This window comes from Daphnia magna, linkage group LG2 (genome assembly GCF_020631705.1).
Source record: "Daphnia magna isolate NIES linkage group LG2, ASM2063170v1.1, whole genome shotgun sequence".
Classification (NCBI taxonomy): Eukaryota; Metazoa; Arthropoda; class Branchiopoda; order Diplostraca; family Daphniidae; genus Daphnia; species Daphnia magna.
The window spans coordinates 15,191,844-15,216,697 of NC_059183.1; the positions used below are offsets into that span (position 1 = coordinate 15,191,844).

The 24,854-nt window shown below is 38.3% G+C and overlaps 2 protein-coding genes across 6 annotated transcripts; one reads left to right on the plus strand and one right to left on the minus strand.

The window, feature by feature from the left end:
- Positions 1-1,943: 1,943 nt before the first annotated feature.
- Positions 1,944-17,849, minus strand: LOC116918038 (homeobox protein aristaless). Of its 5 annotated transcripts, none has more exons than XM_032923696.2 (6): positions 6,635-7,093; positions 6,421-6,437; positions 4,890-5,412; positions 4,562-4,607; positions 3,028-3,705; positions 1,944-2,793 (listed from the first exon to the last, which is right to left on the minus strand). In XM_032923696.2, the coding sequence occupies exons 3-6, from the start codon at positions 5,357-5,359 to the stop codon at positions 2,521-2,523; spliced, it is 1,467 nt and encodes a 488-aa protein (XP_032779587.2). In that variant the 5' UTR covers positions 5,360-5,412; positions 6,421-6,437; positions 6,635-7,093; the 3' UTR covers positions 1,944-2,520. The 5 variants fall into 5 exon arrangements, with proteins under 5 accessions (XP_032779587.2, XP_045024761.1, XP_032779584.2 ...); XM_045168826.1 differs by having other exon boundaries at positions 6,421-6,459; XM_032923693.2 differs by lacking the exons at positions 6,421-6,437; positions 6,635-7,093 and adding an exon at positions 17,421-17,849.
- A 4,804-nt stretch (positions 17,850-22,653) lies between these two features.
- On the plus strand, positions 22,654-24,706 carry LOC116917891 (GPI mannosyltransferase 3). The gene is made up of 7 exons (XM_032923493.2): positions 22,654-23,052; positions 23,114-23,336; positions 23,394-23,535; positions 23,601-23,882; positions 23,939-24,025; positions 24,089-24,262; positions 24,398-24,706. Exons 1-7 carry the CDS (start codon positions 22,807-22,809, stop codon positions 24,684-24,686), a joined length of 1,443 nt encoding a protein of 480 aa, XP_032779384.2. The 5' UTR covers positions 22,654-22,806; the 3' UTR covers positions 24,687-24,706.
- The last annotated feature ends 148 nt before the right edge of the window (positions 24,707-24,854 follow it).

Genomic DNA, 24,854 nt, shown 5'->3' on the forward strand with positions numbered 1-24,854 from the left:
TTTTAATTTCTTACGTAACGCTGTGCTCGCGATGTAGACCTACTCGTCTGCAATAGATGCCAAACGAATTTGGACTAGCGTTTTGAGTCGGGTCAAAAAAAAAAAAAATTACAAGACAGACAAGACGAATGAAAAGAGGGCATATATAAACTTAATAAAGTATAGATATACTTTCTTGAAAGAAATAAAAGCCCCCAAACTCTGCGCAAACTCTCCCCCCCTGTGGAGTGACAAAGCGAGCGGCAATCGTTGTAATGAAAAGAGAGAGAGAGCTTTCCGACTTGACTAAGGCAATGAGATGATTGAAGTAAAGTTTTTTTTTAAAGGGGGAAATTGGGAGAGGAAGAAGAAGAAGAAGAAGAAGGAAAAAAAAATGAACCTCGACCTGGAAATTCGACCGCATACTGTGAGCGAATTGAGAGGGACCTTGTATCGCGTATCACAACAAACCAAAGCGTAGTAATAATGAACCTTGGATTTTGTGGATGAAAGAGAAATGTTATTACCTTAAGTCTCCCCCCCCCCTCCCTGAATATCGATTACAATGTATATTAGGAGGGAAGCTTGCAACACTTGGAGAATGCCAATTCGTCTTAAGGAAATCATATAAATATCCCGTACATATACGAATGATTTCATGAATTTATTTTGCATAATGATTATTGCAGAAAAAGATTTCAGATTTCTCTTTTTAAATCAACAATCAATTAAACAATCGCTCAAATGAAAGCATCGGGAAAGAAGAAGAAGAACAAGAAAAAGAAAAAATTTGCGCAAAACCGGTTGCAATTAAGTAACAGGACTAATTAATTATTCAAAGGTCTGATGGTGGCTGATGTCGCAACATTGGACTGCCCGTGTCTGGCTTCAACTTTGGTATGGAACTGCAAACGTTCTTATTAGGCGGAGGTGAACGATAATGAATACTGCTGGAATCTGTCGTGCTGAATTGCCGAATTCGATTGCAAACTGGACAACTCTTTACTTTGCAGGGATAAAAACAATGTGAGAATAAAACGAGTTGGTGACAACACGGTATATATACAAGGAAGTCACTGCGCGAAAGAAAGGTAGACAAAGAGGAGCAATATAAATAATAAAAGCAAAGACAAGCGTAAAAGCTGACAACAAAAAAAAGGCGAAAAAAAGAAAGAAAGAAAGAAAGAAATAGATAAAACAAAACAAAAAGTCGAATAGAAACGGAAAGGAGAGGATAACAGAAAGAAAGAGAACAACCACACACACAAACACACACACACACACACAAAAAAAAGAGATGGCAATGGCGCCGCTTCCATATAATGCCAGACTTCTTTTTTGATAAGGTGAAACGACCGAAACCGGACTTTGGCTACAGCATCAGCAGACACATCCTCGCCGACAAGTGCACGCATCTGCGGCCTTTTATTTCATGCAGTGATGCAGACAAACAGACTTTCTCGGAGGCCAGCAGCGCGCCGTACTTTTTCGTCTCTTCACTCAGCTCTTCACTCAAGTCTGCCCCATCCTATATCAGATCTTCTCTGCGCGCAGACTTCCCATCCTTGTTATTTCATAATTGCATTTCCTCGTTCAAATAATCGAACGACGGCGACGACCCAAGATGCATAAAATACAACTCGATTACTTGTCAGCGAAAACAAACCAAAGAAACACACGCGCAGACATAAAGCAAAACGAAAACAATTCTGAAATAAAATAAATCAATTGAATCCTTAAAATGTTTTTGTGTGTGTGGGGAAGGGGGAGATGACGCCTAGTCATTCCATCAACCCCTTTTGCGTCACTCAAAAAAAAATGAATATGGCCGAACAAACGCCAGTACGCACCGGTGTCGATATGCTCCGTCTCTTTTTTAAAGCGTAGCACATCGAACTTTTTTTTTTCTTTAATCAAGGCAATCAACAGAGTGGCCATTTACCGTTCACTTTCGAGAAAAGGAAAAAAACAAAACAAAATGTATTGAGAAAAACGTTTATCAAAAGGAACATGAGTGGCGAGCAGGAAACGAGACGATGACAAACTTTGAAGAGAAAAAAAAAATTAGAGGAAAGCGCTGCAGCGATTCTAATTCTAATATTCATGTGAAATAAGGTTCAACCGTTAATAACTCGCCTTCTGATTACGAAAATCGGGAAAGGAGACACAACGAGATTTTCTTTTCTATAAAGTCCACTGTACAGGAAGAACACGCGGAAATCGGTAGGAGACACGCAATCGAACACAAAATTATAGTTTCAATTGAAAGAAACACACACACAAGAAAAAGGGACACGAAAAAAATTATAAAAATAGATAAACCAAAAAGCGTAGATTTTTTTTTTTTTTTTTTTAAGGTTTTGAGCTAATTATAATATTTCAAAAATAAAAAAGAAATACTTTAATGGAAAGATTAAATGAAAAAAATGCAACTGTGAGCAAATGGCTTTAGGCGATGCGTAGCTCGTGTCAAAAAGGCGATTTTCAAAATGCTCCCCCCCCCCCAGAAAAAAATAAAAAATAAATTGTGTGTGTGTGTCTTCAGCTGAGCAAGTCTGTGCCGTTCTTCCGCATCATCTCGATGCGGAGTTCGTGCTCCCGGGCTTTGAGACGCAAAGCGGCTATACTGGAAGCCCTGCGATCCAGTTCGCCACCCAGGGGAGAACTGGCTGCTGGCGGCAATTCGACGTTGCCGCCACTGCTGCTGTTACTGTTGCCACAAGCGCTGATACTCTGAGGAACAGGAGAGCAGCTACTGGCGGCAGCGCTCGAAGGGCTAACGGAAGGCGCCGCACCCGCTTGCGCAACCTGTGGCTGTTTCGAGACAAAGAAAAACAAGTGAATACCTTGATCATCTCAAGCGATAAATTATGTCAGACTAGTTTGTCTCCATCAAGCGCGATGTGTTTGCTGACAATCCAAATATTTAATCACTTAACAAACATCACAACTGCGAGTTTGCAATGTTGACAACGTTCCGACTTCATTTCTTAATTTTCCCACGTGCAAAAAGTCAAATGAAAATCAAAATGAAAAAATAAAAATTACCTGCTGAAGAGAAACCGGGTGGTGAGACGGAGGTGAAGCCAACGATGTCAAACCAGTTGGCGACGTTGACTGATGGAGTGTTGACAGTCTGCACAGCAGCGATTGGTAATCGTTGGGACACAATTCGGTGGCTAGTTTTGGTCTTTGATTGGAAAGCGAAGCCAAAAGGGCCTGGAACGAGTGGGCCGCCATCGATGGGTTGGGTTGGCTGTAAACCGAATTCACCAGCGGATGGCGGTAGCCATGAAGCGCCGATCCGAAAAACGGGGAACCGATGCCGGGGGATAAATAGCCCGGAGGCATACCGGACAGGCCGTGCAAATTAGCCATCGTTACCGGAAGGCCGTGCACCATCGGTGAGGTCGGCAAATTGGGTAGACGAGTTAAGAAATCCAACGATTTGCGCGGCATGTACGGATGATTCGAGCCGAGATGAACCGGGAATGGATGCGGCCCGCCAAGCGAAACCGGAAGAGGTAAAGAACTGCTTCCGCCGTTGGAGCCAGAAGCCGAGACACCGGTGCCGAGTTGATGAGAGTGATGGTGATTATGCAAAGTTGGCATTCCATTGGCTCCTCCAGCTCCGCTAGCTGCGCCGCCGTACGGACTGTAAGGATGACCCTGTGGCCCCACTTTCTCCTGTTTCCTCCATTTCGCGCGCCGATTTTGAAACCAAACCTAAATCAGATTTTTGAATATGTTAATTTTAAAAATGATTTTTTGATAGCCTATAAAGAAAAACGTTTATGAATTTGTTAATCAGTGGGCATATGAGGCTCTCTTGAACAGCTGGTGGATTTATAGATACAGAATTCTTATACGCACACACGAAGAAGTTGTTCAGGAAATTATCTACGAGAGTCGACATGAATTAGATCAAACACTATATACATCGCATAGTTGTCTTCCGAGTTCATTGGAACCCCGGTTAGATAAGAGTCGTGTTTGGCTCGTTAAAAACAATCAAATTGGAATGCGTGCGCAGGAGGCTATACCGCAAGAGAGCTATTCTATTTATCTCTTCTATTTGATTACTCCCTTTCGTTTAAAGTGAACAAATTGGTCCTAGAATTTAAAAAACAAAAAACCAAAAAATCACTCCAACCATGACCGCTGTGTTTTAAACCGCGCCTTTTGATAAAACCGGAAAAACAAAAAGTTGCTGATCATGCTGGACCAATTATTAGGCGGATCGCGACGTAAAGCCCTTAGAACATTCCGAAAGTCAATCAAAGTTTTTCTTTCGTCTTTTTTTGTTGTTGTTATTGTCTTAGCATTAAAGAAAGGGAAAAAAAGAACTAAAAATCAAGATGATCGTGAAAATGAAAAAAAAAAAAAAATCCGTATCTTGTTATTCGATATTAAAGCAGCTGCACGTCAGATTGAGAAAGCAAGCGTACATAACGTAAACATCGACTTTTTTTTTTGAAAGTACATTTTACATTAGGGATAACGCAATGGCGATGGTTACATGTAGATAAAAAAAAAATATGTAAAGAGAGACAATAGGAAAATAAAAACAGGCTTTTCTTACCTGAATTCTAGCTTCGGTGAGCCCAATCTTCATCGCTAGTTCTTCCCTGTAACACGAAAAAAAAATGATTAGGTAACCCTTTTTTTTACATACGTCGAGACCAGTAATTCTGTTAATGGTCATGTTTGATTGCCACTTATTAGCCAGCGTCAAAGAGTCAAGTGATCGAATTTCCCATTTATATATAGACGATAGATTGACATGATAATTGACACGCAAACACGACCGGATGGACAATGCCAACTGCCATTTGTGTAAAAAGAGAAAGGCGGAAATAACAAAAACGAAAAAAAAAAAAAAATAAAATAATAATATTAAATTTGCATACCTTGTGAATACATCCGGATAATGAGTGCGAGAAAAGGCCTTTTCAAGTTCCTCTAATTGATAGCTAGTAAAAGTGGTACGGTAGCGTCTCTGCTTCCGCTTAGGTGTAAACTCATCCGGATGATCGCCGTCACTTCCGGCCGCTTCACCATCGCCATCGCCATCCCCGTGGCCCAATCCTCCTTTGCGTGATTCGTGATCAGCGTCGTTGACGTCTTCGTTGGACGCCGTGCTATTCAGATCGTCGCTGGTGACATCGGAGGAAATGTTTCGCTTGCCGGAATTGTTCCTCGACTCTTCCGATTGCAAAGACTGATGTATCCGGCCGTAGCTGGTCGAAGAATGATGAGCCTTGCCGATGAGCCCCGAAACTCCCGACATATCGTCACGCAATCGAAAATCAGGAACTGATTCAGCTCGTACGGCAGAATCTTCCATGGAAGTTGGTGCTGATTTGTCGTAAATTCCCATGTTTCTTGACGAACCGGCTAAAAATGGCCTTTCGCAGCCTTCGTCACTCAAACCTAAACATTTAAAAAAATTTAAAAAAAAATTTACATAAAATTTGCATATTATACGTCAAGATCATCCGCCTTTACAGCCCTTAAAAGTATGTCCACAAACCGCTAACACAACGAGAAATGACATTTAAAAGACGAAGATCGGTATACAAACTAAAAGGGTTTGTAAAACGTAAAAGAGTAACTCAAAGAGCCGTCTAATCAAACAAAATGACCCCACAAAAAATAAAGAAAGAGAAACACGGGGGGGTGAAGAGGCAACGGCCGTGGAAGATTAATGTGGGCCGATGAGGAGAGGAGGAATCAATATCTGTGGCGCCACATCCATTCAAGGCGACATGCTGATAGGTGACGGACTGATGGCCCCCACTTTTGATGGGCCGCTTTAGCCTTAGCTCTTTGATACTATCGCCCATGACGATGGCACCGACCGACACAAGAAGCCTTTTTTCTTTTTCCTTCCCCCGACTGAAAGAGAAAAAAAAAAAACTAAACAACTTAACACATTTGTTAAGCAATAAATCACTTTTCAGCTTCAATTTTTGTTCTTCTCTTGTTCTTTCGAATAACCTACTTTCATTTTACCTTGAAAATGAGGTGCTAATAAAGCGCATGCAACTTGATTATAGGCTCGCTGTTTGCCAAAACTTTCTTTCTCACGTCAACATTAACGATGAAGCAGACCGCAAAATGACAATAAAGCAAAGGCACGTGGCATACTAATCGCTAACCCGGTATATCTCTCATTCGAATGGTTACCACGTTGCACGTAAAAATAAACCCAAAATGGTTTAAGTAGATGCCGCTTTTTGAAATATTCCTTGCAAATCCCCGACACATTTTTTTTTTCTTGATCGTATTGTAGAATACACATTAGGCCCTTTACATTCTGTTCGACACACAACGTCACATTTCGAATAGTATATAATAAATAGTTGGGATTAGGCCTAGGCCCATTTTTTGAATAGAAACACACACAATCAATCTTATTAATGCATTCAATCTAAATACCTGTTTCACGAAACTTGCTGATATTCAACGTAGAACCAACTTGAGAGAGAACACGAACGGGAGTAAATGTAGAATTTAAAAAAATAATAATAATAATAAAAATCAATCGGAAATCGTTCACGTTTCAATTGTCGAGAAGGTTTGCCTCTCACAGAGCTTCGAAAACAAATGCCTATCTGACGGTGGCGAGATACCAAGACGGACTGAAGCTCACCTGAAAAGCTTGCAAAGGTTGCCCGTTCGAACGAGATAAGCCCACAAGACTAAAACGGGCGGAGCTTCCAAAACTCGAGCTGATTGTCGATTGGTTGCGTTCAGCTTGCCTTCGCAGGAGCCAGCCAGGCACTAACACTTATTGGGGACTGCCGAGTTGATGATTGTTTTCCATGTTAAACTCCCCTCCTCCCCCCTCTATTTTTCTTTCTTTCTTTTTTTTTTTGTAACAAGAAAACTATATACACACGAGCGGCGGAAATCCAACAAATGTCTTTTTTTTTTTCTATTTCGGGCTATTACGAAAAAAGTAAGTGACAAAATCTTACGACGACAAATGCTTAAGTATTTGGTAAAAAAATAATAGAGGCGTTTAAGAACCCCCCTTTTTTTTTAAAAGACTTGCACAAAGAAAGCGGGAGGCAAAGAGATGTATGAAGTGTGCTACTGTCGACGGTCAGCGACACAATGACAAAACGGAACTGATGTCTGCCTCGAATTGCGGTAAAAAGGAACGGAGGTAAAGCCAGCAAAAAAAAAACAAACATAAAAACGGTTGACAAAAATCAAATCCAAGGTCGATGAAAGTAGGTAGGACCGGTGAAATTCGTTTCGCAACCCTTTCCTTCGTTGGTCACTAAACCTTAAAAACCAAGCCGTTCCCTCTCTACATAGCCTACTGTATATGCAAACTCAACTCTTTTTTCAAACCTGTATAGACCTATACTGTACAAATTCTTCTTTGATATGATTACGTCATTGTTATTGGCCTGCTCTCCACGACACCTCACTAATGATTTGATTTCCATTCATTCCTACAAGAATATACATTTAAAAAAAAAAATCATTTTCGAAAAATGAATCGCTTTTATAAACTCGTCAGGTGTTGGCCTTCCTTCTTGGGAGGCGTTTTTCTACAATCCTATTAAAGCGATGACCATCAACATGCCCCGTGTTTTTTGTTTTTAAATGCCTATGTTTTAAACGTACTCGATGGCTTCCGTTGATTTCATAATCCTTTTCATAGGCCTTTTTTTTTATTTATTTCATTTTTTATTAAACGTCGTCAATTCGTAAGAACACAACAAAGATGCTGTAAGAGACACCTGTTTGCGAGATAGCCTATGCGTGTGTATTTTCATTCTATCGGCGGCGAACCACATAATAGTTTCGATTGTTAACGAATTTCTGTTGTTGTCGTCGCCGTTGAAAAAAAGGACCGCCTTTTCAAAGAGCAGGTGCAACTTAAGCAGGAGGGAATTTTTCAAAAAAAAAATATATAAAATAATAATACGAAATAAAAAGCCCCCTCCTGGAATCTTGGCCGCTTTTATATAAGAAAAGAACCTAAAGCCAATTACTCAGCAATTATTGTTGCATTAAGGACGAAACACAGAAGTGCTTTGTCCATCTGCCTCTTTGTTGGACGAAGACGCACAATCCTTTAACTTGATTACATCTATTGTGGCCAATCTGTTTGTTGGCTCTTCCATTCAATCGTCTTTGAACTTTTTCCTTTTTTTTGTTTTTTTCCTTTTTTCGCTCTAAATTTGATGTTTTGGAAGCTACGGTATTTCATTATTGCTGTGGGTGTTGGCTCTTAATTTTTCATCTTCTTTCCGGCATAGGGTTTTTACCGAGAATTTGATACTCTTCGGTTAAACGTTCTCCAAATATTATCAAGTTTGAATAGCCTCACTGAACTACGTTGATTCAATTGATTGTCGCATTTTCTTTCTTCTTCTTCTTCTTCTTCTTCTTCTTTTGTGTACCGTATATATAGTTGTTTTAGAAGCGGATCTCAAGCTTATCGGACGGTGGCAACGATTTGCGATTGAAAGCTCTAGTTTGCTGAGTAAGTCAATTGCAGACAACGGTGAGCAGTTAATGATGGAAAGAAAGGGGGGAAAGAACATCGGGCGATTCTTGGTATTTCGCGGGCTGAAATGTTATGCTATTGTAACTATATAACCTTCTTTCCAGGAGAATTGGCTCTCATCAAATCTCAGTATTTACACAAGATTCTTTGATGTTTTGGAACGATCACCTTTTGCGCAATAACCGAAAAGTCTTTTATTCGCTTGACATTTTTTGTTTGTTTTCTAAATTATTTATGCTGTTTCCCTATACAATGCGAAGCTCTACTATATATTTCCACTTTAGATACAATCACCCTGACAAAACTAACAGCAAATAAAACAGGTATGAATTTCAACGCGATTTAAAACATAAAAAAAAGGAATGGCCTCTGAGAAGCTAAAGGGAAAAGGGGGTGAACATGCGCATCACTATAAACAATGGCCGTCCATTTACATAAAGGTGTAAATACTCTGAAGTGCAGCTGACTTGAAAAGATAACCATCGGGTCCAGTCTTTTTGTTTTTACAGTGCGAACCCATCAAAGCGAACAGTTCCACTGTTTATTCATTATCCCCCTTTTAATTCTTTTATTTTTGGGTTCTCAAATGTGATGTTTCACTATAGGCTATATAGTCAAAGAACTAACGAAAAGTATAGTTATTAAGAGACTATATATATAGCAAAGGGTCGTTCATTGGCGACCGTATAAGCCTCACCACTAATACTTGGCATGATATTTGGCAGTGATTGAAAGAATTTTTGTTCGTTTTCCATTCACTCGCCGCATGTTTCATAATTACCCGGTTAAAAATAGCTTACTTAAGGGGCTGGACTGAAGGAAAAGTCATAACTTTTTGTCGAGCCACAATAACAAACACGATACAAGCCCTCGGCTTGGACGCCATCAGTTTGCTCTCTTCTGCAGAGGAATCACGCCGCAAGGGATGTTAGTCTCGCCTTTTGGACCCTTCCATAGCACTGTCCAGACTGGAGAGCTACTTCATGGCGGGCTCCTCCCCATTTTTGTTTTTTTTTCTTTTTCCCTGGCAGTTGAGAATCATCGACCTACTAGGTATAATTCAGTATTTTTTCTTTCTTTTCTTTCTTTCTTTAAGAGAGAAAGGCTAAATGGTGGCTTTCAATGGAAAATATGACTGCTGCGTTTAGTGCGTGCTGTGCCTAGCCCTTTCCATGTCAATAGGGTAATTAGTCGGTTATTATTTCCTACAGCTTTTTTTTCTTTTCCTCTCGAACGCAAAGCAAGCTATTTGGGAATTTCCGTGTTATCCGAACATTGCTTCCCCCCCCTTCTTTGAAGCCATATTCACTATTCATGTCGGTTAACACTTTTTCAAGGAAATTTAGTAATGACAACAGCATATATCAACAATTGTACGCATTAGTTACGGTATAGATATGGGGCATCTTCCTAAACAAAGGCCTGGTTTGTAAAAAAAAAACAAAAACAAACAAAGAAAAACACATAAAATAAAGTACCCTGGAAACCAACACAAAAATGAATAGAGCAACTCTTGATTCATAAATCTTCGTATAACGTGAGTTGTTTTTTTTAACACAGCCTTTTCCTTAATAAGCCAAAACATTTCAACACACACACAAAAAAAATATTTTTTTTTTTAAGAGCACAAAACGGCGATGAATACATCTAAGGTTTTGCCAGCCGGTTATAAAAAATAAAATAAACTAAGTGGAAAAGCAAACACACAAATTATGGGTTGACGTGTTTCGTGTGCAGCAGATTGGGTGTGTCGTATTATGAGCCAAAGTGTTTTCTTCCAAACTTTTTGTTGTTGTTGTTGTTGTTGTTTGAAACTCTTAAATTGTAAAAATATCATTCGCAATATGGTTGGCGCACGAAAGAATGCCTGTTGGCCATTTAGTTGAATCGTTATACGCACACAGATCAACTTATTCAAAAGAACTAACCTTGGAAACGTACTTATAGATATATAAAAATAACAAAAGGATTGGACTTGGTCGTTAGCAAATCAAGTCGTTTAGTAATCTTGTTTGTTTCCATAGTAGAATGTTGATTAGCTAGTGAATCGTGAAAAAAAGGAAAATTCCAAAAACAAAAGGTATATCGGCTCTAAACGCCCCCCATTTTGGTTAGCTCTGTTATTCTTCATTGGTAATATATACGTAATCGTTGGGTTTTTAGTGATGTACCGTGTTGAGCGTGCAGTTTGCCTAGATTACAAATAGCCAGTCTGTCGTTTAGATATCTGTCAGCAAGTTCGGCAAGCGACTCCAATGACATGATAACCACATCAAATAGACATTTGGAAAGAGAGGCAATCACATCACGTCAATTTTTATAGAGGCCCGAAAAAGCAACGAGAGACAAGGCATTATTTTAATAGTATGTATGTATATATATACGCTCGGTCATCGGCTGATAGCGGCAACTCTTTTCCAAAGATTTCTGGCGATTGTTCTCGCTGTATATAGGATATGTAAAAGGGCTATACGACGGATATTATAAAATCCATTTCAATGTAATTAGTTAGGCCTAAGGGTTCATTGATACCGCAACAACAAAAGATTGGAAAGTATGCGTCGTGCAGCAATTGACTTGCCCGTCGGATTGAAATTCCCGATAAATTAAACACAACAGAAAAAAGAAATCAAATTTAAAATGCACACCAACAATTGGCTCTAAATCCGGAAACTCTTTCTCTTTTTTTTTTTTTTTTGATATGCAAATTGTGTAGTCTTAACTTTTTTTGTTTTATATTTACCTGTTAAATAAGAAGCAAAAAAATGCGATTAAAATTTACAACAAATTATAGAATTTTCTAAATACTAAACCCACTTGGAATAAGGGACACATGTAAAGCTTTTTTTAAAATCTAAAGTGGATGTGCTGTGTATTACATGCCGCAATTGCATATAGACTATACCATATACAATTCTTTGGCACAGCTGAAATTTGATCTGACTGAAATAGGCTTCTGAAAGTGCGCTCGTTTCGATCCGTTATCGATGCACAAATATATTCAACTTTCCAATGTTATACACTAGTTGGGCTGAAGCGGCAACGAGCTCTTTGAGGGAGTTAACGAGCCGACACGTTGAAGATAAAAATCTGAATGCATGAATGAAATTACTCATCAGTTTCATTAGAAAAAAAAAAGGTAGGCATCGACAAGGGAAGCAACGCCCGTCGTCCAATGAATAATTTAACTTTGCTTTTTCGGGAAATAAATTCATCAAAAGGCGTTTGTTAACGAAAAAAAAACAAAAAAAAAAGTATCAATTGTATAAATATACATCGACTGGAACAGAGGTATTCAGAGTGTCGCCGTTTGCTTTTTTTTCCCCTGTATTTATATATCGTGACTGCATCTCATTGTTGTATGGTTGTTCAGGTGGTTGTTGAAAAAAAGATGTGCCAACAAATCATCATTGTGTGACAGTTTTGACAGCTAACTCTGCTGAAATTAACTCCCTTTTAATGGGCTCAACGTTGAGGATGAATGGGTCGACTGTTAAAGCGGTATACCGTTCATTTTTCTGAGTCGACGCACAAACTTCCTCGCTCTTTCTCCTCCCCCCTCACCAATTAACAAAAAAAAAAAAAAAAAAACAGAAAAAAAAAAATGTAAATAGAATGGAATGGAACTTGCGAGTGGCTTTCAGCCGTAGAACATAAAACGTAAACGTCCGGCCGTTAATTGCTCACATATAAAGAAATCAGCTAATTAGCAGGGACTTTGTCTACCGCTCGTTCATATAACTATAGTCAGAATACATAATAAGCATCCCATGTCTATTGTTTACTCGTACAGCTTTTTTTTTTCTTCTTCTTTTTTCTGAATCCCTTCGCCACATCCGCTGACGAGAGACTTCTGTAGCTCTCGCACTTGCCTTTTGTTTTTTGTTTTTTTTAAACTCTATATTACATGAATGTTGAACAAGGCCACAGTCATAGATCAAAAACACAATCGCTCGCTACGTCTTCTACCTGCCCTATAGAACGCAGCTGATGATATACATAACAAGGAAAGCTGATTTGCTTTGATGCCAACTGTGGCCATATATACAAGAGGTCAGACCATACAGATCTGCAAGCCAAAGGAATTAATATATAGAAAAATGAATAACAATCGACCAGATATATATAATAATAACTTACAAGGGCAAGGCCTCTTCTTCAGCAGCACTGATTCATTGGCCTCCCTGTTGAGTAGCCAACAGGCCAACAAAAAAAAAAAAATAGTCGCCTGCTGCTTTGGCTTCCGAAACAACTGATACTTGATGGCCCTATAGCTAACAGTGAAAACTTGGAATGAGTCAGCAAAAGGAGCACAAATGCCGACAGCACGGTAAACTGAAAGAGCAATTGCTTTTCGACATCGATTGAAAGAAATTCACGATCTGTTTTAGGGACCAGGGGAGTGAACATTTCCATTGTAATATTCATCAAGTTCATTGACGGGACCATTTCCTTTTCTTTTCTTTTTTTTTACGATTTTCTATTTTGCTTCAAGTATAGACCTATAATAGCTATAAATTAAAATGAATGAAAATATTACATGAACGACGATTTAAAAATGACGGAGGCTACTAGAAATGCGCAGGCTCCATTGCAGCACATTTGAGGCCGACAGAGACAATTGCTTGGTCATCAGACCAACACGATTAGACATAGATAATAAAATATTATACCTGGCTGCTTTGAGACGGTTATACAATAATGCTTGACATTTTTTTGAGAGGTTTACTGGCATACAATCACTAGATATAGAGAACAAAACAAAAAATAAAAAAAGGACTTCCGATGACACAAGCGTTGGTGATTCCGAGACATTTTCTTTATCGGTAGACAGTATATATTAGAGGTCTATGGGAGAAGGGATGTATATACACGGTATATAGGAAGGTGGGCGTACAGCAGGCTTAAAGGTATATATACACCCAAAAGAAAAGGGAAAACTTAACCTATTATTTTGAAATGCTGATATGAGAAACATGGAGAGAATGGCTCGATGATTTTTATGCATCGGTCATCGCACTGACAGAAACCTGTCGTGGATTTTTCTTCGATTTTGATGGTAATAGACCACCCATTATTTCGACTATCGGCTCCTGCATTGAATTCCTTTAGCTTTTTCTTTCGACCCTTAGGCTGCAGCCTTTTTTTTCTTTTTTGCCCTCTGTGGGCCCACAGACCATTGGCGTTCAGTTTCAGATGGGTGAGGAGTTCATCACTCAAATGGATCGAGGGAGTTTATCTATTTGATTTAGACGAGTCATTGTAGCTTTTTTTTTCTCCCATATTCAAAACCACTAAAATGACGTAATCATGTGCCCTCCTCCCCCCACTCCCTCCCCCATTTTTTTTTCTTATATAACGTGACCACATATCGGGTGGTCAAAGGAATCTTCACAAATTCAATTCGTGAGCTCAATGCCTTAATCCATCTGCTTCCTTAATGGGCTCCCAATTACCATAAGTTTTTTTTTTAAATAGTTACTTTCGAATGAATGCAATCTTGCTGGCTTGATTTGTGAAAGAGATATACTCACTCTCCATTGCGTATATCTGCTTTTAAATATATTGCCCGAAGCGCTCACACACACAAAAAAACAAACGTGAAAACAGACTGGTGACGGGATATTAATCTTTTTTTTTCCCATTGGCTCCTCTGGCCGAATTGAAAACGGCAAACGAACACACACTAAAACAACATCTGTAGACTTAAAAAAGTTAATCGAAACCCTTTTCTCCCAAAGTGATATTAGCATAATGGTTACATTTCATCTTATATAGCTTTCCATTTGCTACTCCAAAGTGACTTCACACAATATCAAGGAAATTGATGCTTTTTATCCGAAGTCGTCAACGTCGATAACACATAGCCTATACGATGTATTTTATTTTAACTGTGTCTTGGCTACTGTTGATTGCCATAATATTAGCGGTCCAAAAAAAAAAAAATGGCGACTCCCTCCCCTTTTTTTAAGAGAGAAAAAAAAAGGTGAAATAAAAATCTTTCCAACGAGGGAACCGCGTTCGTTTGACAAAACACCTCGTCGAGTGTAGCAGCGCGTAAAGCTATTCCTTTTTTTTTAAAGATTATGTTCTTCCACTTGTTCTTGTTTGTTAAAAGAAGAGTGGACAACAAGACTTGTGGCTTCTGCTTGTATAAGGATATATATGGCCATCACTCTCTTGATAGCTATAGCTACACTATACAATAGCACCAAAGTACAAAGCACGCAGAACACAAAGAAATTTCTACATTCCGTTTGTAGGAGGATTGTTTCCTACATATGCGGCCATCATTGGTAGGCTATACCCATTTGTAATAGTATAATGCTAAGTCAACTATTAAACAAAACTTTGAGGTAAAAAAAAAGGCGTATACATCTATTAAATGTAACAGCCAGAAAAAGAAAACGGGCTATCGCTGTATAGAGCCATCATTACAAAAAAACGTATGAGCAGATCGCATGAGACACTCGTGTGCCCCCCCTTAACAACAGCCGATGCAGCGAGGGTAGGTTTATTTCAATGTCTAACATGTTTCAGCCATGGCATGACCGATAGCAAAAAAAAAAAAGTCGAGTTGGTGGGTGGTAACGTGGGGGCAGGTTATTAGAGCAGGAAAAAGGTGGGCTCCATGCCTTGTTTATTGAACTATTAGGAACAGTTGGGGCAATGTGACGCGAGGATTGTTATTAAGATGCCAGACGATGATTGGTCTTTTCTTTCATGAGAAATAAGCCAACATACCAAATAAGCAGCACTGTCAAGAAAAGGTGGAAAAAGGGAAAGAAAAAAATAAAGGTATATAAGCATTACAACTTCACCAACGTCAAATATGATATGTTGTTGTGGTTTCTAAAACCATCTTTAGCTCATCACTTGGTCTGACGATCTCCTCGGGAAATGAACAGTGGTGTAACCTATTCTTTTCGCTATTACTTTGTTCCAAACGATAAACTGCGGTCACTTTTTAATCACAAATAAAAAGGCAAATTATACTGCTCCGACAGGCGGATGTATATGCTACTATGCGCTGTTGCTGTAATACACAGAACGATATTTGCTTTTCATGTCTTACAATTTGGGTGCAAGGCAAACTCTGCGATTTATTTACTTGCCTTGCAGTCTATATACGTCACAATTGGGAATATGCACCACGCGTAAAGACCTAATATGCTAACTGCGGATATTTACGATGAGAAATATATACGGTTTCCGGTTATTTCGTCAGGCAAACTATAAATGAAGCACAAAGCGACGTTATGAAAAAGGTGTTTTTTTACTTATAACTTACGGTGAATTCTTTAACTGATAATTGGCGACAATAATGATAGCCGCACCTAAACATCATCCTTGACGATTAAATTCAATTGCTGATGCTTTTGTGCATCTGAATAGGCCTCTAAAGCCTTACGGATATAGCTGCAATCCGACGTTATTGCGTTGATTTATAATAACGGTGGTATATATAATGAAGATAAGCGAAGGCTTTTTAAATGCCTCTCTCCTTCGCATTAGAGTAGGATATAGTCTATCCCTTTCTTTTGCCTCTAAAAAGCTATACAATAACGCAGCTAAATTGATTTAAAAAAATAAGAAAGGCTGTTCCGTGCTGAACGTCTTATTTTCAATCATCATTAGGCTAATAAGAATTCTTCATTCTGGCCGATAAAGCTATACGAGAATTTTTATTTTACACTAATTTAAAACGTAGAAGCATTTTACTTTAACCCGGTTTATATACAGCTCACTGTAAAGACACAGAGCTATTACCGTGGGCCTATAGGTATACTATTTACCAATAATATCAATTTGGAACATAACGTGGTAAATGAAAAGGAATTCCGTGATTAGCTATATCTTATATATTACAGCAGCAAAGAAGTTTATTAGGTAATATTATTTTACTGTGGATTATCGTAACGGATGCACAAATATGCCAATGTTTCATAGAATGCCATCGATTGACGTGGCAGCACGTTTATCTCGTCAGGTTTGCGACATTTTTTTTTTTACTGATAAAGCCATTAGCGTTTCGGCAACCAAGCGTAACTTGCGTAAATCGGAATAGTTTCTTAAATTTTTCTCCAGCTCATGTATCTGATGTAAACAAACTGAAGACAGATCCAGACTGATGGTATTAGGTTCGGAACAACGGGTAGCCTAATACAATAGCTTTTGTAGTGAACATTAGTTCAAAGCAAACAAAAAGGTTAAATCCTATAGGCCTGTCATACATTACTAAACAATAGGCCTATATGTCGCGATTCGGGGTATATTTAAACACGATAAAGCCCTACGTTAAATATTTTATTGGAAAACAGTAGGCTATCTCATTTTCAGTGGTAAAAATAGTAAACGATTATTTTAGTGCTACTGGATTGCCATGTATGGTATCGAGCAGTAAAATAAAATTATAGCCGTCTGGTTTAGGCCATTTCTCTCCGGTATATAATATAGAAGAGAAATGGCAGTAAACTCATTGCACTGTTAACGGCATAGTTATTTCTTTTCGCTGGTGTGATGGCACACAAGTTAACATATATACGATTGCTTCGAATGACACAGCCAAATATGTGCTTCGGTTAAATTACGAATTTAACTAGTGAAAAGGCCGGGTTATTGGAAAAAAACTGTTTGTTATGAACCATCGAAATTGCCCCACATGCTGGAATTTTTTAAAATGTATGACATTATATAGGCAAGATACATCATCTCGGTCAAAATGATGTTGACAAATACGTCTGACGTAATAGGTTGTACTGGTCAATCAAGGCGATTGTTCTTAGACTATAATCATTCCGCTTCCACTCTTTTCACTAAAATTTCAATACCAATACGTTCTGAAAATGATTTGCAAGCTCATGAAACGGAAAACAAAATCTTGATATAGGTGCTGCCTTTGACTCACCCGATGAGGAAGAAACTCCGTTTTTATTCTCTTCAACAATGCTGCGAATTGAGAAGACGGATTTGGCTGCCCGAGGACCGGGAGCGTTGCTCACACTTGGAGAAACATAATTCCCGCCTGTAACACAAAAGTTGTCTCCTGAATGGTGAACCGCGGAAATATCAGGTCGATGAGTTGTAAGATCCATTGCTCAGACGGCTTCAACGGTTATAGTCCACTGGTAAACAATTTCACCGTAAAATATCAACAACAGAAACAGGCAGATTTATTACTGCAATATATAGGCTATATATATATATTTTTTTCAATTTGTACCAACGAGGATCACTACGACGAAGATAACACACCGAGTTGAAGGAAAGAAACAAAAAATCTTCTTGCAAGCGTGAAAACCGTGCGACTCGATTACCAACGTCAAGGAACGAACTGGAGTCTGGTAGACTTGGCAATAACAAGTCGTCGAGCTTACGCTTATCTGCCATGAAAAGCAAAGTAGACTTTTTGGGCGGAGTTCTCTGTAATCCCGCCTCCCCTTGGAAGCGCTATAGGTTAACTATATAACCAATCGCAACTTAGGGACTCTGCAAATTTCGAATCTTATCTGGTAATAAATTAGAAAAACAAATTTAGCCAGTTATATCAGTAATATTAAAGTCGATTCCATTTTACCCATTATGCGTTTATCAGTAGAAATGCCCTTGGGAAATTTGAGGTTGCGTCAGGAATGCAGCAGGCAATGAAGGTTTCAAATTAGATTTCAATGCTAAAATTGTGAGATTTAAATTGTTGTTTAGGCGATGTAAATAAAGTAGCCTATACTTCTGTTTTTCAATATATCAAGTAACACACGTTAGCCAACCTGCTATATGTGTGGTTGAATATTGTTTTAAATTGTATAGACTACCTCGACTAACACGTTCTTATTATAGGCCTATCGATATTCAAATGTGGTTTTTTTGTGTGAAGAAGTAACACTAGACAAAGGAGAAGTGCAAGTTTAAATTTACAATGCTGTGTTTGGCGAGAAAATTTTATCAGTAGATGCTTATCATACAACGGAGCTTATAAGGTTTTACTCATATGTATAGCCTAGACATCTGTGCTGAGCTTCTTAGGGATGCATGTGCAATTGGTATTGGATTTAAATCAGAGATTATTTTGAATTATTAATTGCTGGCCCCCTTTGTAATAGCTGTACTATAGGCCTACTCATCGCTACCACTCCCAGAGCCATGTAGTACATTTTATTAGCTATTTATCATCCAAAGAATACTTGCAGAACAGTAATTTAATAAGGTAATATACGAGTTAACAAAAGATCAAATGAATAAATAAACTGTGGATATGCTGGAGTACACTAAATAAGCGACACCTTTGGCCTTTTCGTGCGCCGGAAAAAACAATATCCGTTTTCTTAAAACTTCGTGACTATACACACAAATGGATTAATATACCTTCCAAAAATCAGGAAATCTAGGTAGCTTACCTCTCCAGCTTAAACGTCTTTTTCAGCTAATCCACATACATCAGACAGTAAATTTGTCCAACCGGCCGTTGGGTTAAGTAACAAACGTTCACATCCGACTTAATATGAACATCGCAAAATCCTGATTGGCATTTTGTCTGCAAAGCAATAGTTTCCCAACATGCCCGTCCTAGTTGCAAAAACTGGATCTAGATAGGTGTAATGGAACATCTAGATTGACCCTCGCCACCCCCCCCCCCTCCTTCCTGTTTTTATATTCAAGAGACTTCGTCAGTAACTATATGTCTTCATTTATAGAACCTTCGCGCAAAAAAAGAATTGTTGCGAGATCCATCGTCATAAATTTTTAAAATTAGACCCAATTAACTTCACAATTATAATTTAAAAAATCTAATATACAAAAAGAAGAATAATGAAGGAATTCCGCTACATCTTTTTTTAAAAATCACGAAATCTTTAGTGAGTACAACATTTAGTTGGCGCGGAACCTGTTTCAGGGGGGAAAAAATATATTTCTTCATAGATGAACACAAAGTACACGGAGCTCACTAATAGTGGGAATCGAAAGCAAACGTCGTGTTCTGTTATTAAGTTTCTTGGAAAATGGTTGACCACAAGTTTCTCCGAAATTCCGTTTCCTATTAGTACACAACCTTGGGTAACTGTTTAGCAATTTCGCAACTTCATGAAAGCTATTGTACGGCGGCATTTGCAACCAATAAGTCAACGACAGTATAGTTGAAACAGAAAGCGCACTCTTTTTCTCATCACCAACACTTAGGTGTATAGAAATGGAAAGATCTTCCAAATCATGAGACCAAGAAAGGAAAGAATATGCAACTGCTATATTAACAGAAAATAAATCTAAACGAACGGCCGGAAAACTCCGTTATCGTACCACCGTCTAGGCTACTACATTCTAAATGAAAACCGTTGTTTGAATGCAATTATTCCACAATTCAATCTACCGAGAGTGGACAATATATACTTCGGGTGTTGATGAGAACGTTCGTGTCCGCTATACTATGCCAATTATCTCAATTACGTTTAGTGGTTGCCTTTTTCTTTGACGAAAGTAAGTTGATTTCGTCCTACGACTTAATATCTGGTTATTCGAATAAGATGCTGCATGTATTCCGTCACTATAATTAATCAGAAGGTGCCACTCATTTCTTAAAAATGTATATATATGACCCATCATGGATTCGGATTATTGTTGCATATTAAGCAACAGATTCAAGAAAATTATAAACGATCACAAAACTTGACGAAAAACGGAATGTATAAGAGCAAACATTCTTTCTGGCAGATCTCGTTAACTGTCGGAATATCTTTATTTTTGGCAAAGAAAAACTCTTTCATTAAAGTCGAAGAAAAGTTTCATACAATTCCAATATGTTATGCATCAGCTAATTTGTCCACATAAGTCAATTGTTGAAATCAAATAAATAAGTAAATACTTGAAATGAAACGTTTTGCATTCCCCCCACCCCCGATTTACTGGCGTGACACACGTATTTATTGTAATTTTTTCAAATGTCTCGTCAGTATCTTCTGGCAGTAGCAGGATTTCGGGTAACCTGGAGGTGAACCCTACACACAAAAGAGGCGATTTTTTAAACAGATAATAATTGTATCTATTAATTGTATCTAATAATTGTAATTGTATATAGTCTACGTTTCGCCAACAAGGTTTAAAGATGGCTGGTTTATTAATCCATAGATTTTTCGTTTCGCTGTGTGATCTCGATCGGCGAGGTGAATTGAGGGTCTTGCTGATGTTGCCATACCAGTGAAGTTATTAAATGAATTAATACGCTTCACTGGAACAGCATTCTGGTAATTACGTATTACGGTTGCTTTCACGACCACCGTGAAAGTTTTTACCGGATTGGCAATGCCTACCAGAGTTGCATTTAACTTAACAAGGCCCAAGCCTCTTAAATAAAATTTACAAATTACCTGATAGGCATTCTGTTTCTCTGACATATCAGGGAATAACATCAGTTTTTTTCGTATAAATCATTCTAAACAATAGACAATGTAATTCCTTGCTATATTTACGTTAGTTTGTATCGCGGTTAGACATGGTGCCTGCCGGTCGGGTAAGATTCAAGTCGAAGAAAAGTTAATACAGCCACTAGAGTAAATGATTGGTGAAGAAAAGCTGGTTGGTCAATGAAAGCCAGGGTCGTATAGGCTGTATTTCGTAACTATGGACTCCCAAGGCATGTTTAAGAACCCAACCAGTGCATAGTAAAATTACACGATGAGTTAACGACGTTTGAAACGAGAAGAGGTAACCCAACACTATAGCTACTGCCCACCAAAATCCTCAAAGCGTTCGTGACCTAGAGCTAAACAATACAAAAAATATGCCAATTGAACTAAAGAGAAATGTGCAGATGTACGTAAAACCTATTGCAATGGACCATGGACCATGGACAAATGGACCATCATGCATAGCCTATAGCCTTATTATTATTGATGGCTGATCTTTTTATGCCCGTGATGCTATAGTTGACTTTCAGTAAAAATCCAATATTATATGATGAAATTAACTCCATTAACTACTGCAGCCCCGTCCAGCGCCAAGAGATAGTCAACGGTCAGTGAATCAATACCATCGAAGGCTTACGTTCGGAGGAGGAATTGTAAATGGATTTTTTCCACATAAGGCAACAAGGCGCTTCGGACATCATCTGTGTATCACTAGGAACCGGAGTAGGGATTGGGCTCTATATATATTTAGGCTTCGACTTTCACTATAGCGTGGTTGATCAGAATAACGTTGGAAAAAATATGCATGAAAAGCTACAACACCTGATGCTGGATGGAGGGCGTCATACATAGCTAAGGATATTTCCCACACAGAAAGTAAGGGATGAAAAACAACATAAATATTTCGCTGTACGCAAGTATAAAACGTCAGGCAAGACCCGGCAAGCAATCGGAGGTATGAACTCCGAGTCTCCGACTATACACGCACACCACCAAAGGTGTTAGCAATTGCGTACCTTGCTGATCACTGAAAGGTTGGATTCCGATAAAAATGATTGCTTTGGACAAGGCAAGCATGCCTGGATAAGACCAGTGCGGTGTCTTCCCTATGACAACAAGCAAAGGAGGAAGCATAAAGATGAATTTCAATTCACCATTCTGTAATATAGTCAGCTGAAGACAGAGAATAAAAAGAATTTCGTATACAACAAAGTACGGTCAACAGTAATAAAAAGTTTGTCAATTCACTGAATGTTTATTGTTCATAACTCGATTGGTAAGAGGCCTAGTACATTTTTCTTCAAAACAAATAGCTTGTTAACAGAATTGCTTAAGCTCAAAATCCATTAAACGAAGATACGAAACTTGAAGCGTCTAGCATTTCATTGAAAGGTGATACCAGAACATAAAGTTGCAAATATGGCTTTATTCGGAAGCATTCAATGTGATTTGATGAGAGACAACGTTATGGTGACAGGTCATAAGGAAAGCTGGAAGAAATGGGGTAAAACCTGCGTAGTAGAACTACTCATAAGAAAGAACTAGTAATTTTTTTTTTTTTTTTTTATATTTTGAGGAATATATTTCATTCACTTCCCGAATTCGGGAAACCTCCTTTAAAAAAAAACCTTCTTCTCCTGCGGTTCGAAATTTTACGCCATCTAGCGACTCATTTGAATTTTAAGCCAGTCCAGGAAAAAATCTGGAACATTCCACAATGTTTTCCACAATTTACAAGAATACCGTATTCACTTACACGATTTACCGGTGTCGTGTTTACATCTACTTTTGAATTGTCAAATTCTGTAACATCCAAGTTTGCTTTAGTTTTGAATCGTTCTTTGGTGAGAGGAATGGTTCATTTTGGTTTACGGATCATCGATGTAGTTTTGAAAAACGATGCGAAATCTAAAGTTTCTCTGTCTATTCCTAATAACTCGGTTAAGCTCAGTTCTCGTGGTTCAAACTTGGTTCGTGCCTGACGAGTACTGGCAAAGTCTTGAAGTTTCTCACAGATTAAGTTTTGGCTATGGGTATTTAACTTGGGAATGGTTTGAAGGGATAAGGTCAATAATCTATCCTGCTGTTTTTTGTATTCCATATAAGATTTTGGCATACTTGGACTTAGATTCTCGGCAAGCATTGGTAAGTTTAATGTTTGATCTTGTGTAACGTAAACTTATACACACTATTTTGTATTTTCAAGATCTATGTTCCCAGAGTCATTCAGGCATTATTCAGTGGATGGGTAGAATGGAGCTTCATGAAAGAAACCAAAAGTGTTCTAAATGGGTCTCAAGTTTCATGGTTTGTGTTGCTGGAACTGGGAAACTATTTCCTGTACTATGTCACATCACGAACTTTGGCCAACACACTTGAAATGAATTTGATCCTATTAGGTATTTCAAACTTTCTCAGCCAGTGTAAAGGTAAACAATTCAGGAAATCAACAAAAGCTTGCAGTAACACCTAAGAATGTGTTTCAGGTTCATTTTTACTGTGTGTGATGATTTCTTGTTACATACGACCTACATCTGCCCCCATATGGCTTCCTTTTCTATTGCACTTCTTCCAGCAAGAAAAGCGTTGGATTTTTTCTAAAACTTTTCTTAAGGTTGTGCTTAAATGGTAAATTTGTGTTTCTTGCATACAAAGCTGATATACCATATTCCTAAACAATCTGCTTCTTCTAGTTCATTAGTTCTAGGTACTGTACTTGGCCTAGACTCATGGTGGTATGGAAAACTGGTTCTTGTACCGGTTCAGTTCTTACTGTTCAATGTAGTGAATGACCTATCCCAGTTTTATGGTGAACATTCATGGCACTGGTATTTTACAAATGCCCTGCCTTCATTAATGGGCCCGACCCTCATCCCTTTAGTGTTCACATTTAGTAATAAAAAAACGTCAAACTTCATTGGAAGCAAAGTCATTACAGTTCAACTCTCTGCTCTTCTTTACATTTTGTGTCACAGGTATTTTACCTCATTAATTTACTTGATGTAGATATCTAATTCGTATTTTTTTTTAGTTTCGTGGGTCATAAAGAGATTAGATTCCTAACTCCAATAATTCCGCTTCTTAATTTTTTGGCAGCGATTAAACTACAAACTTTAAAGTAACCATTAAAATGATTTTGATATGTTTGGATCATGAAAGGCAAAATATTTTCGTGGAATAGGTGGCGGAAAACTTTTCTTGTACTGTTTTGTACTTGGAATATTTCTTTGATGTGGTATTTAAGCGTAAGGCATCAACGTGGTGTGTTGGACGCAACCAATTTTATCGGATTATTCGTCAATCCAGAGGATAAAGTTTTGTATTTAATGCCATGTCATTCTACGCCACTGTACAGGTACTAAATTAATAATTTTATTACCTGGTAGTTATCAGTTTATTCAAAAGGCCTACAAGCTCAAAAGGATCATATCCAGTATCTTTGTTGATTCTCACAATTTACTTTTCTCTCTTAACATTTTTTTCCTACTAGCCATCTACATGTTAACGCATCCCTGCAGTTCCTGACCTGTCCACCAAATTTACAGCACCTAAAGCATTATATTGACGAAGCCGACAGATTCTACGAGAATCCAAGCAAGTGGTTGGTCGACAATCCATCTTGGGCACTTGCGAAATACGTTGTCATTTTTGATGCTTTGCTCGATAGTATTTCATCACATCTCGATTCCAACGGCTTCCACCTTATTCGTAATTTCTTTCACGCGGACATGGACCAGGGACGTGTAGGGCGCCGTGTTCTCGTTTTTAAAAGAGAATAATAAACATTTTCAGCTCAATAGCTAATACACGGACAAATTTATTATGTCATTAAAAGACTGAAAAACATAAGTAAGTAACTGTTAATTTTAACTGCAAACTTCCATATTTCATGACCGGTGATATCGGCTTTATTGTTCATATTTTTCGCTTTTTGGTAACGTATTCTC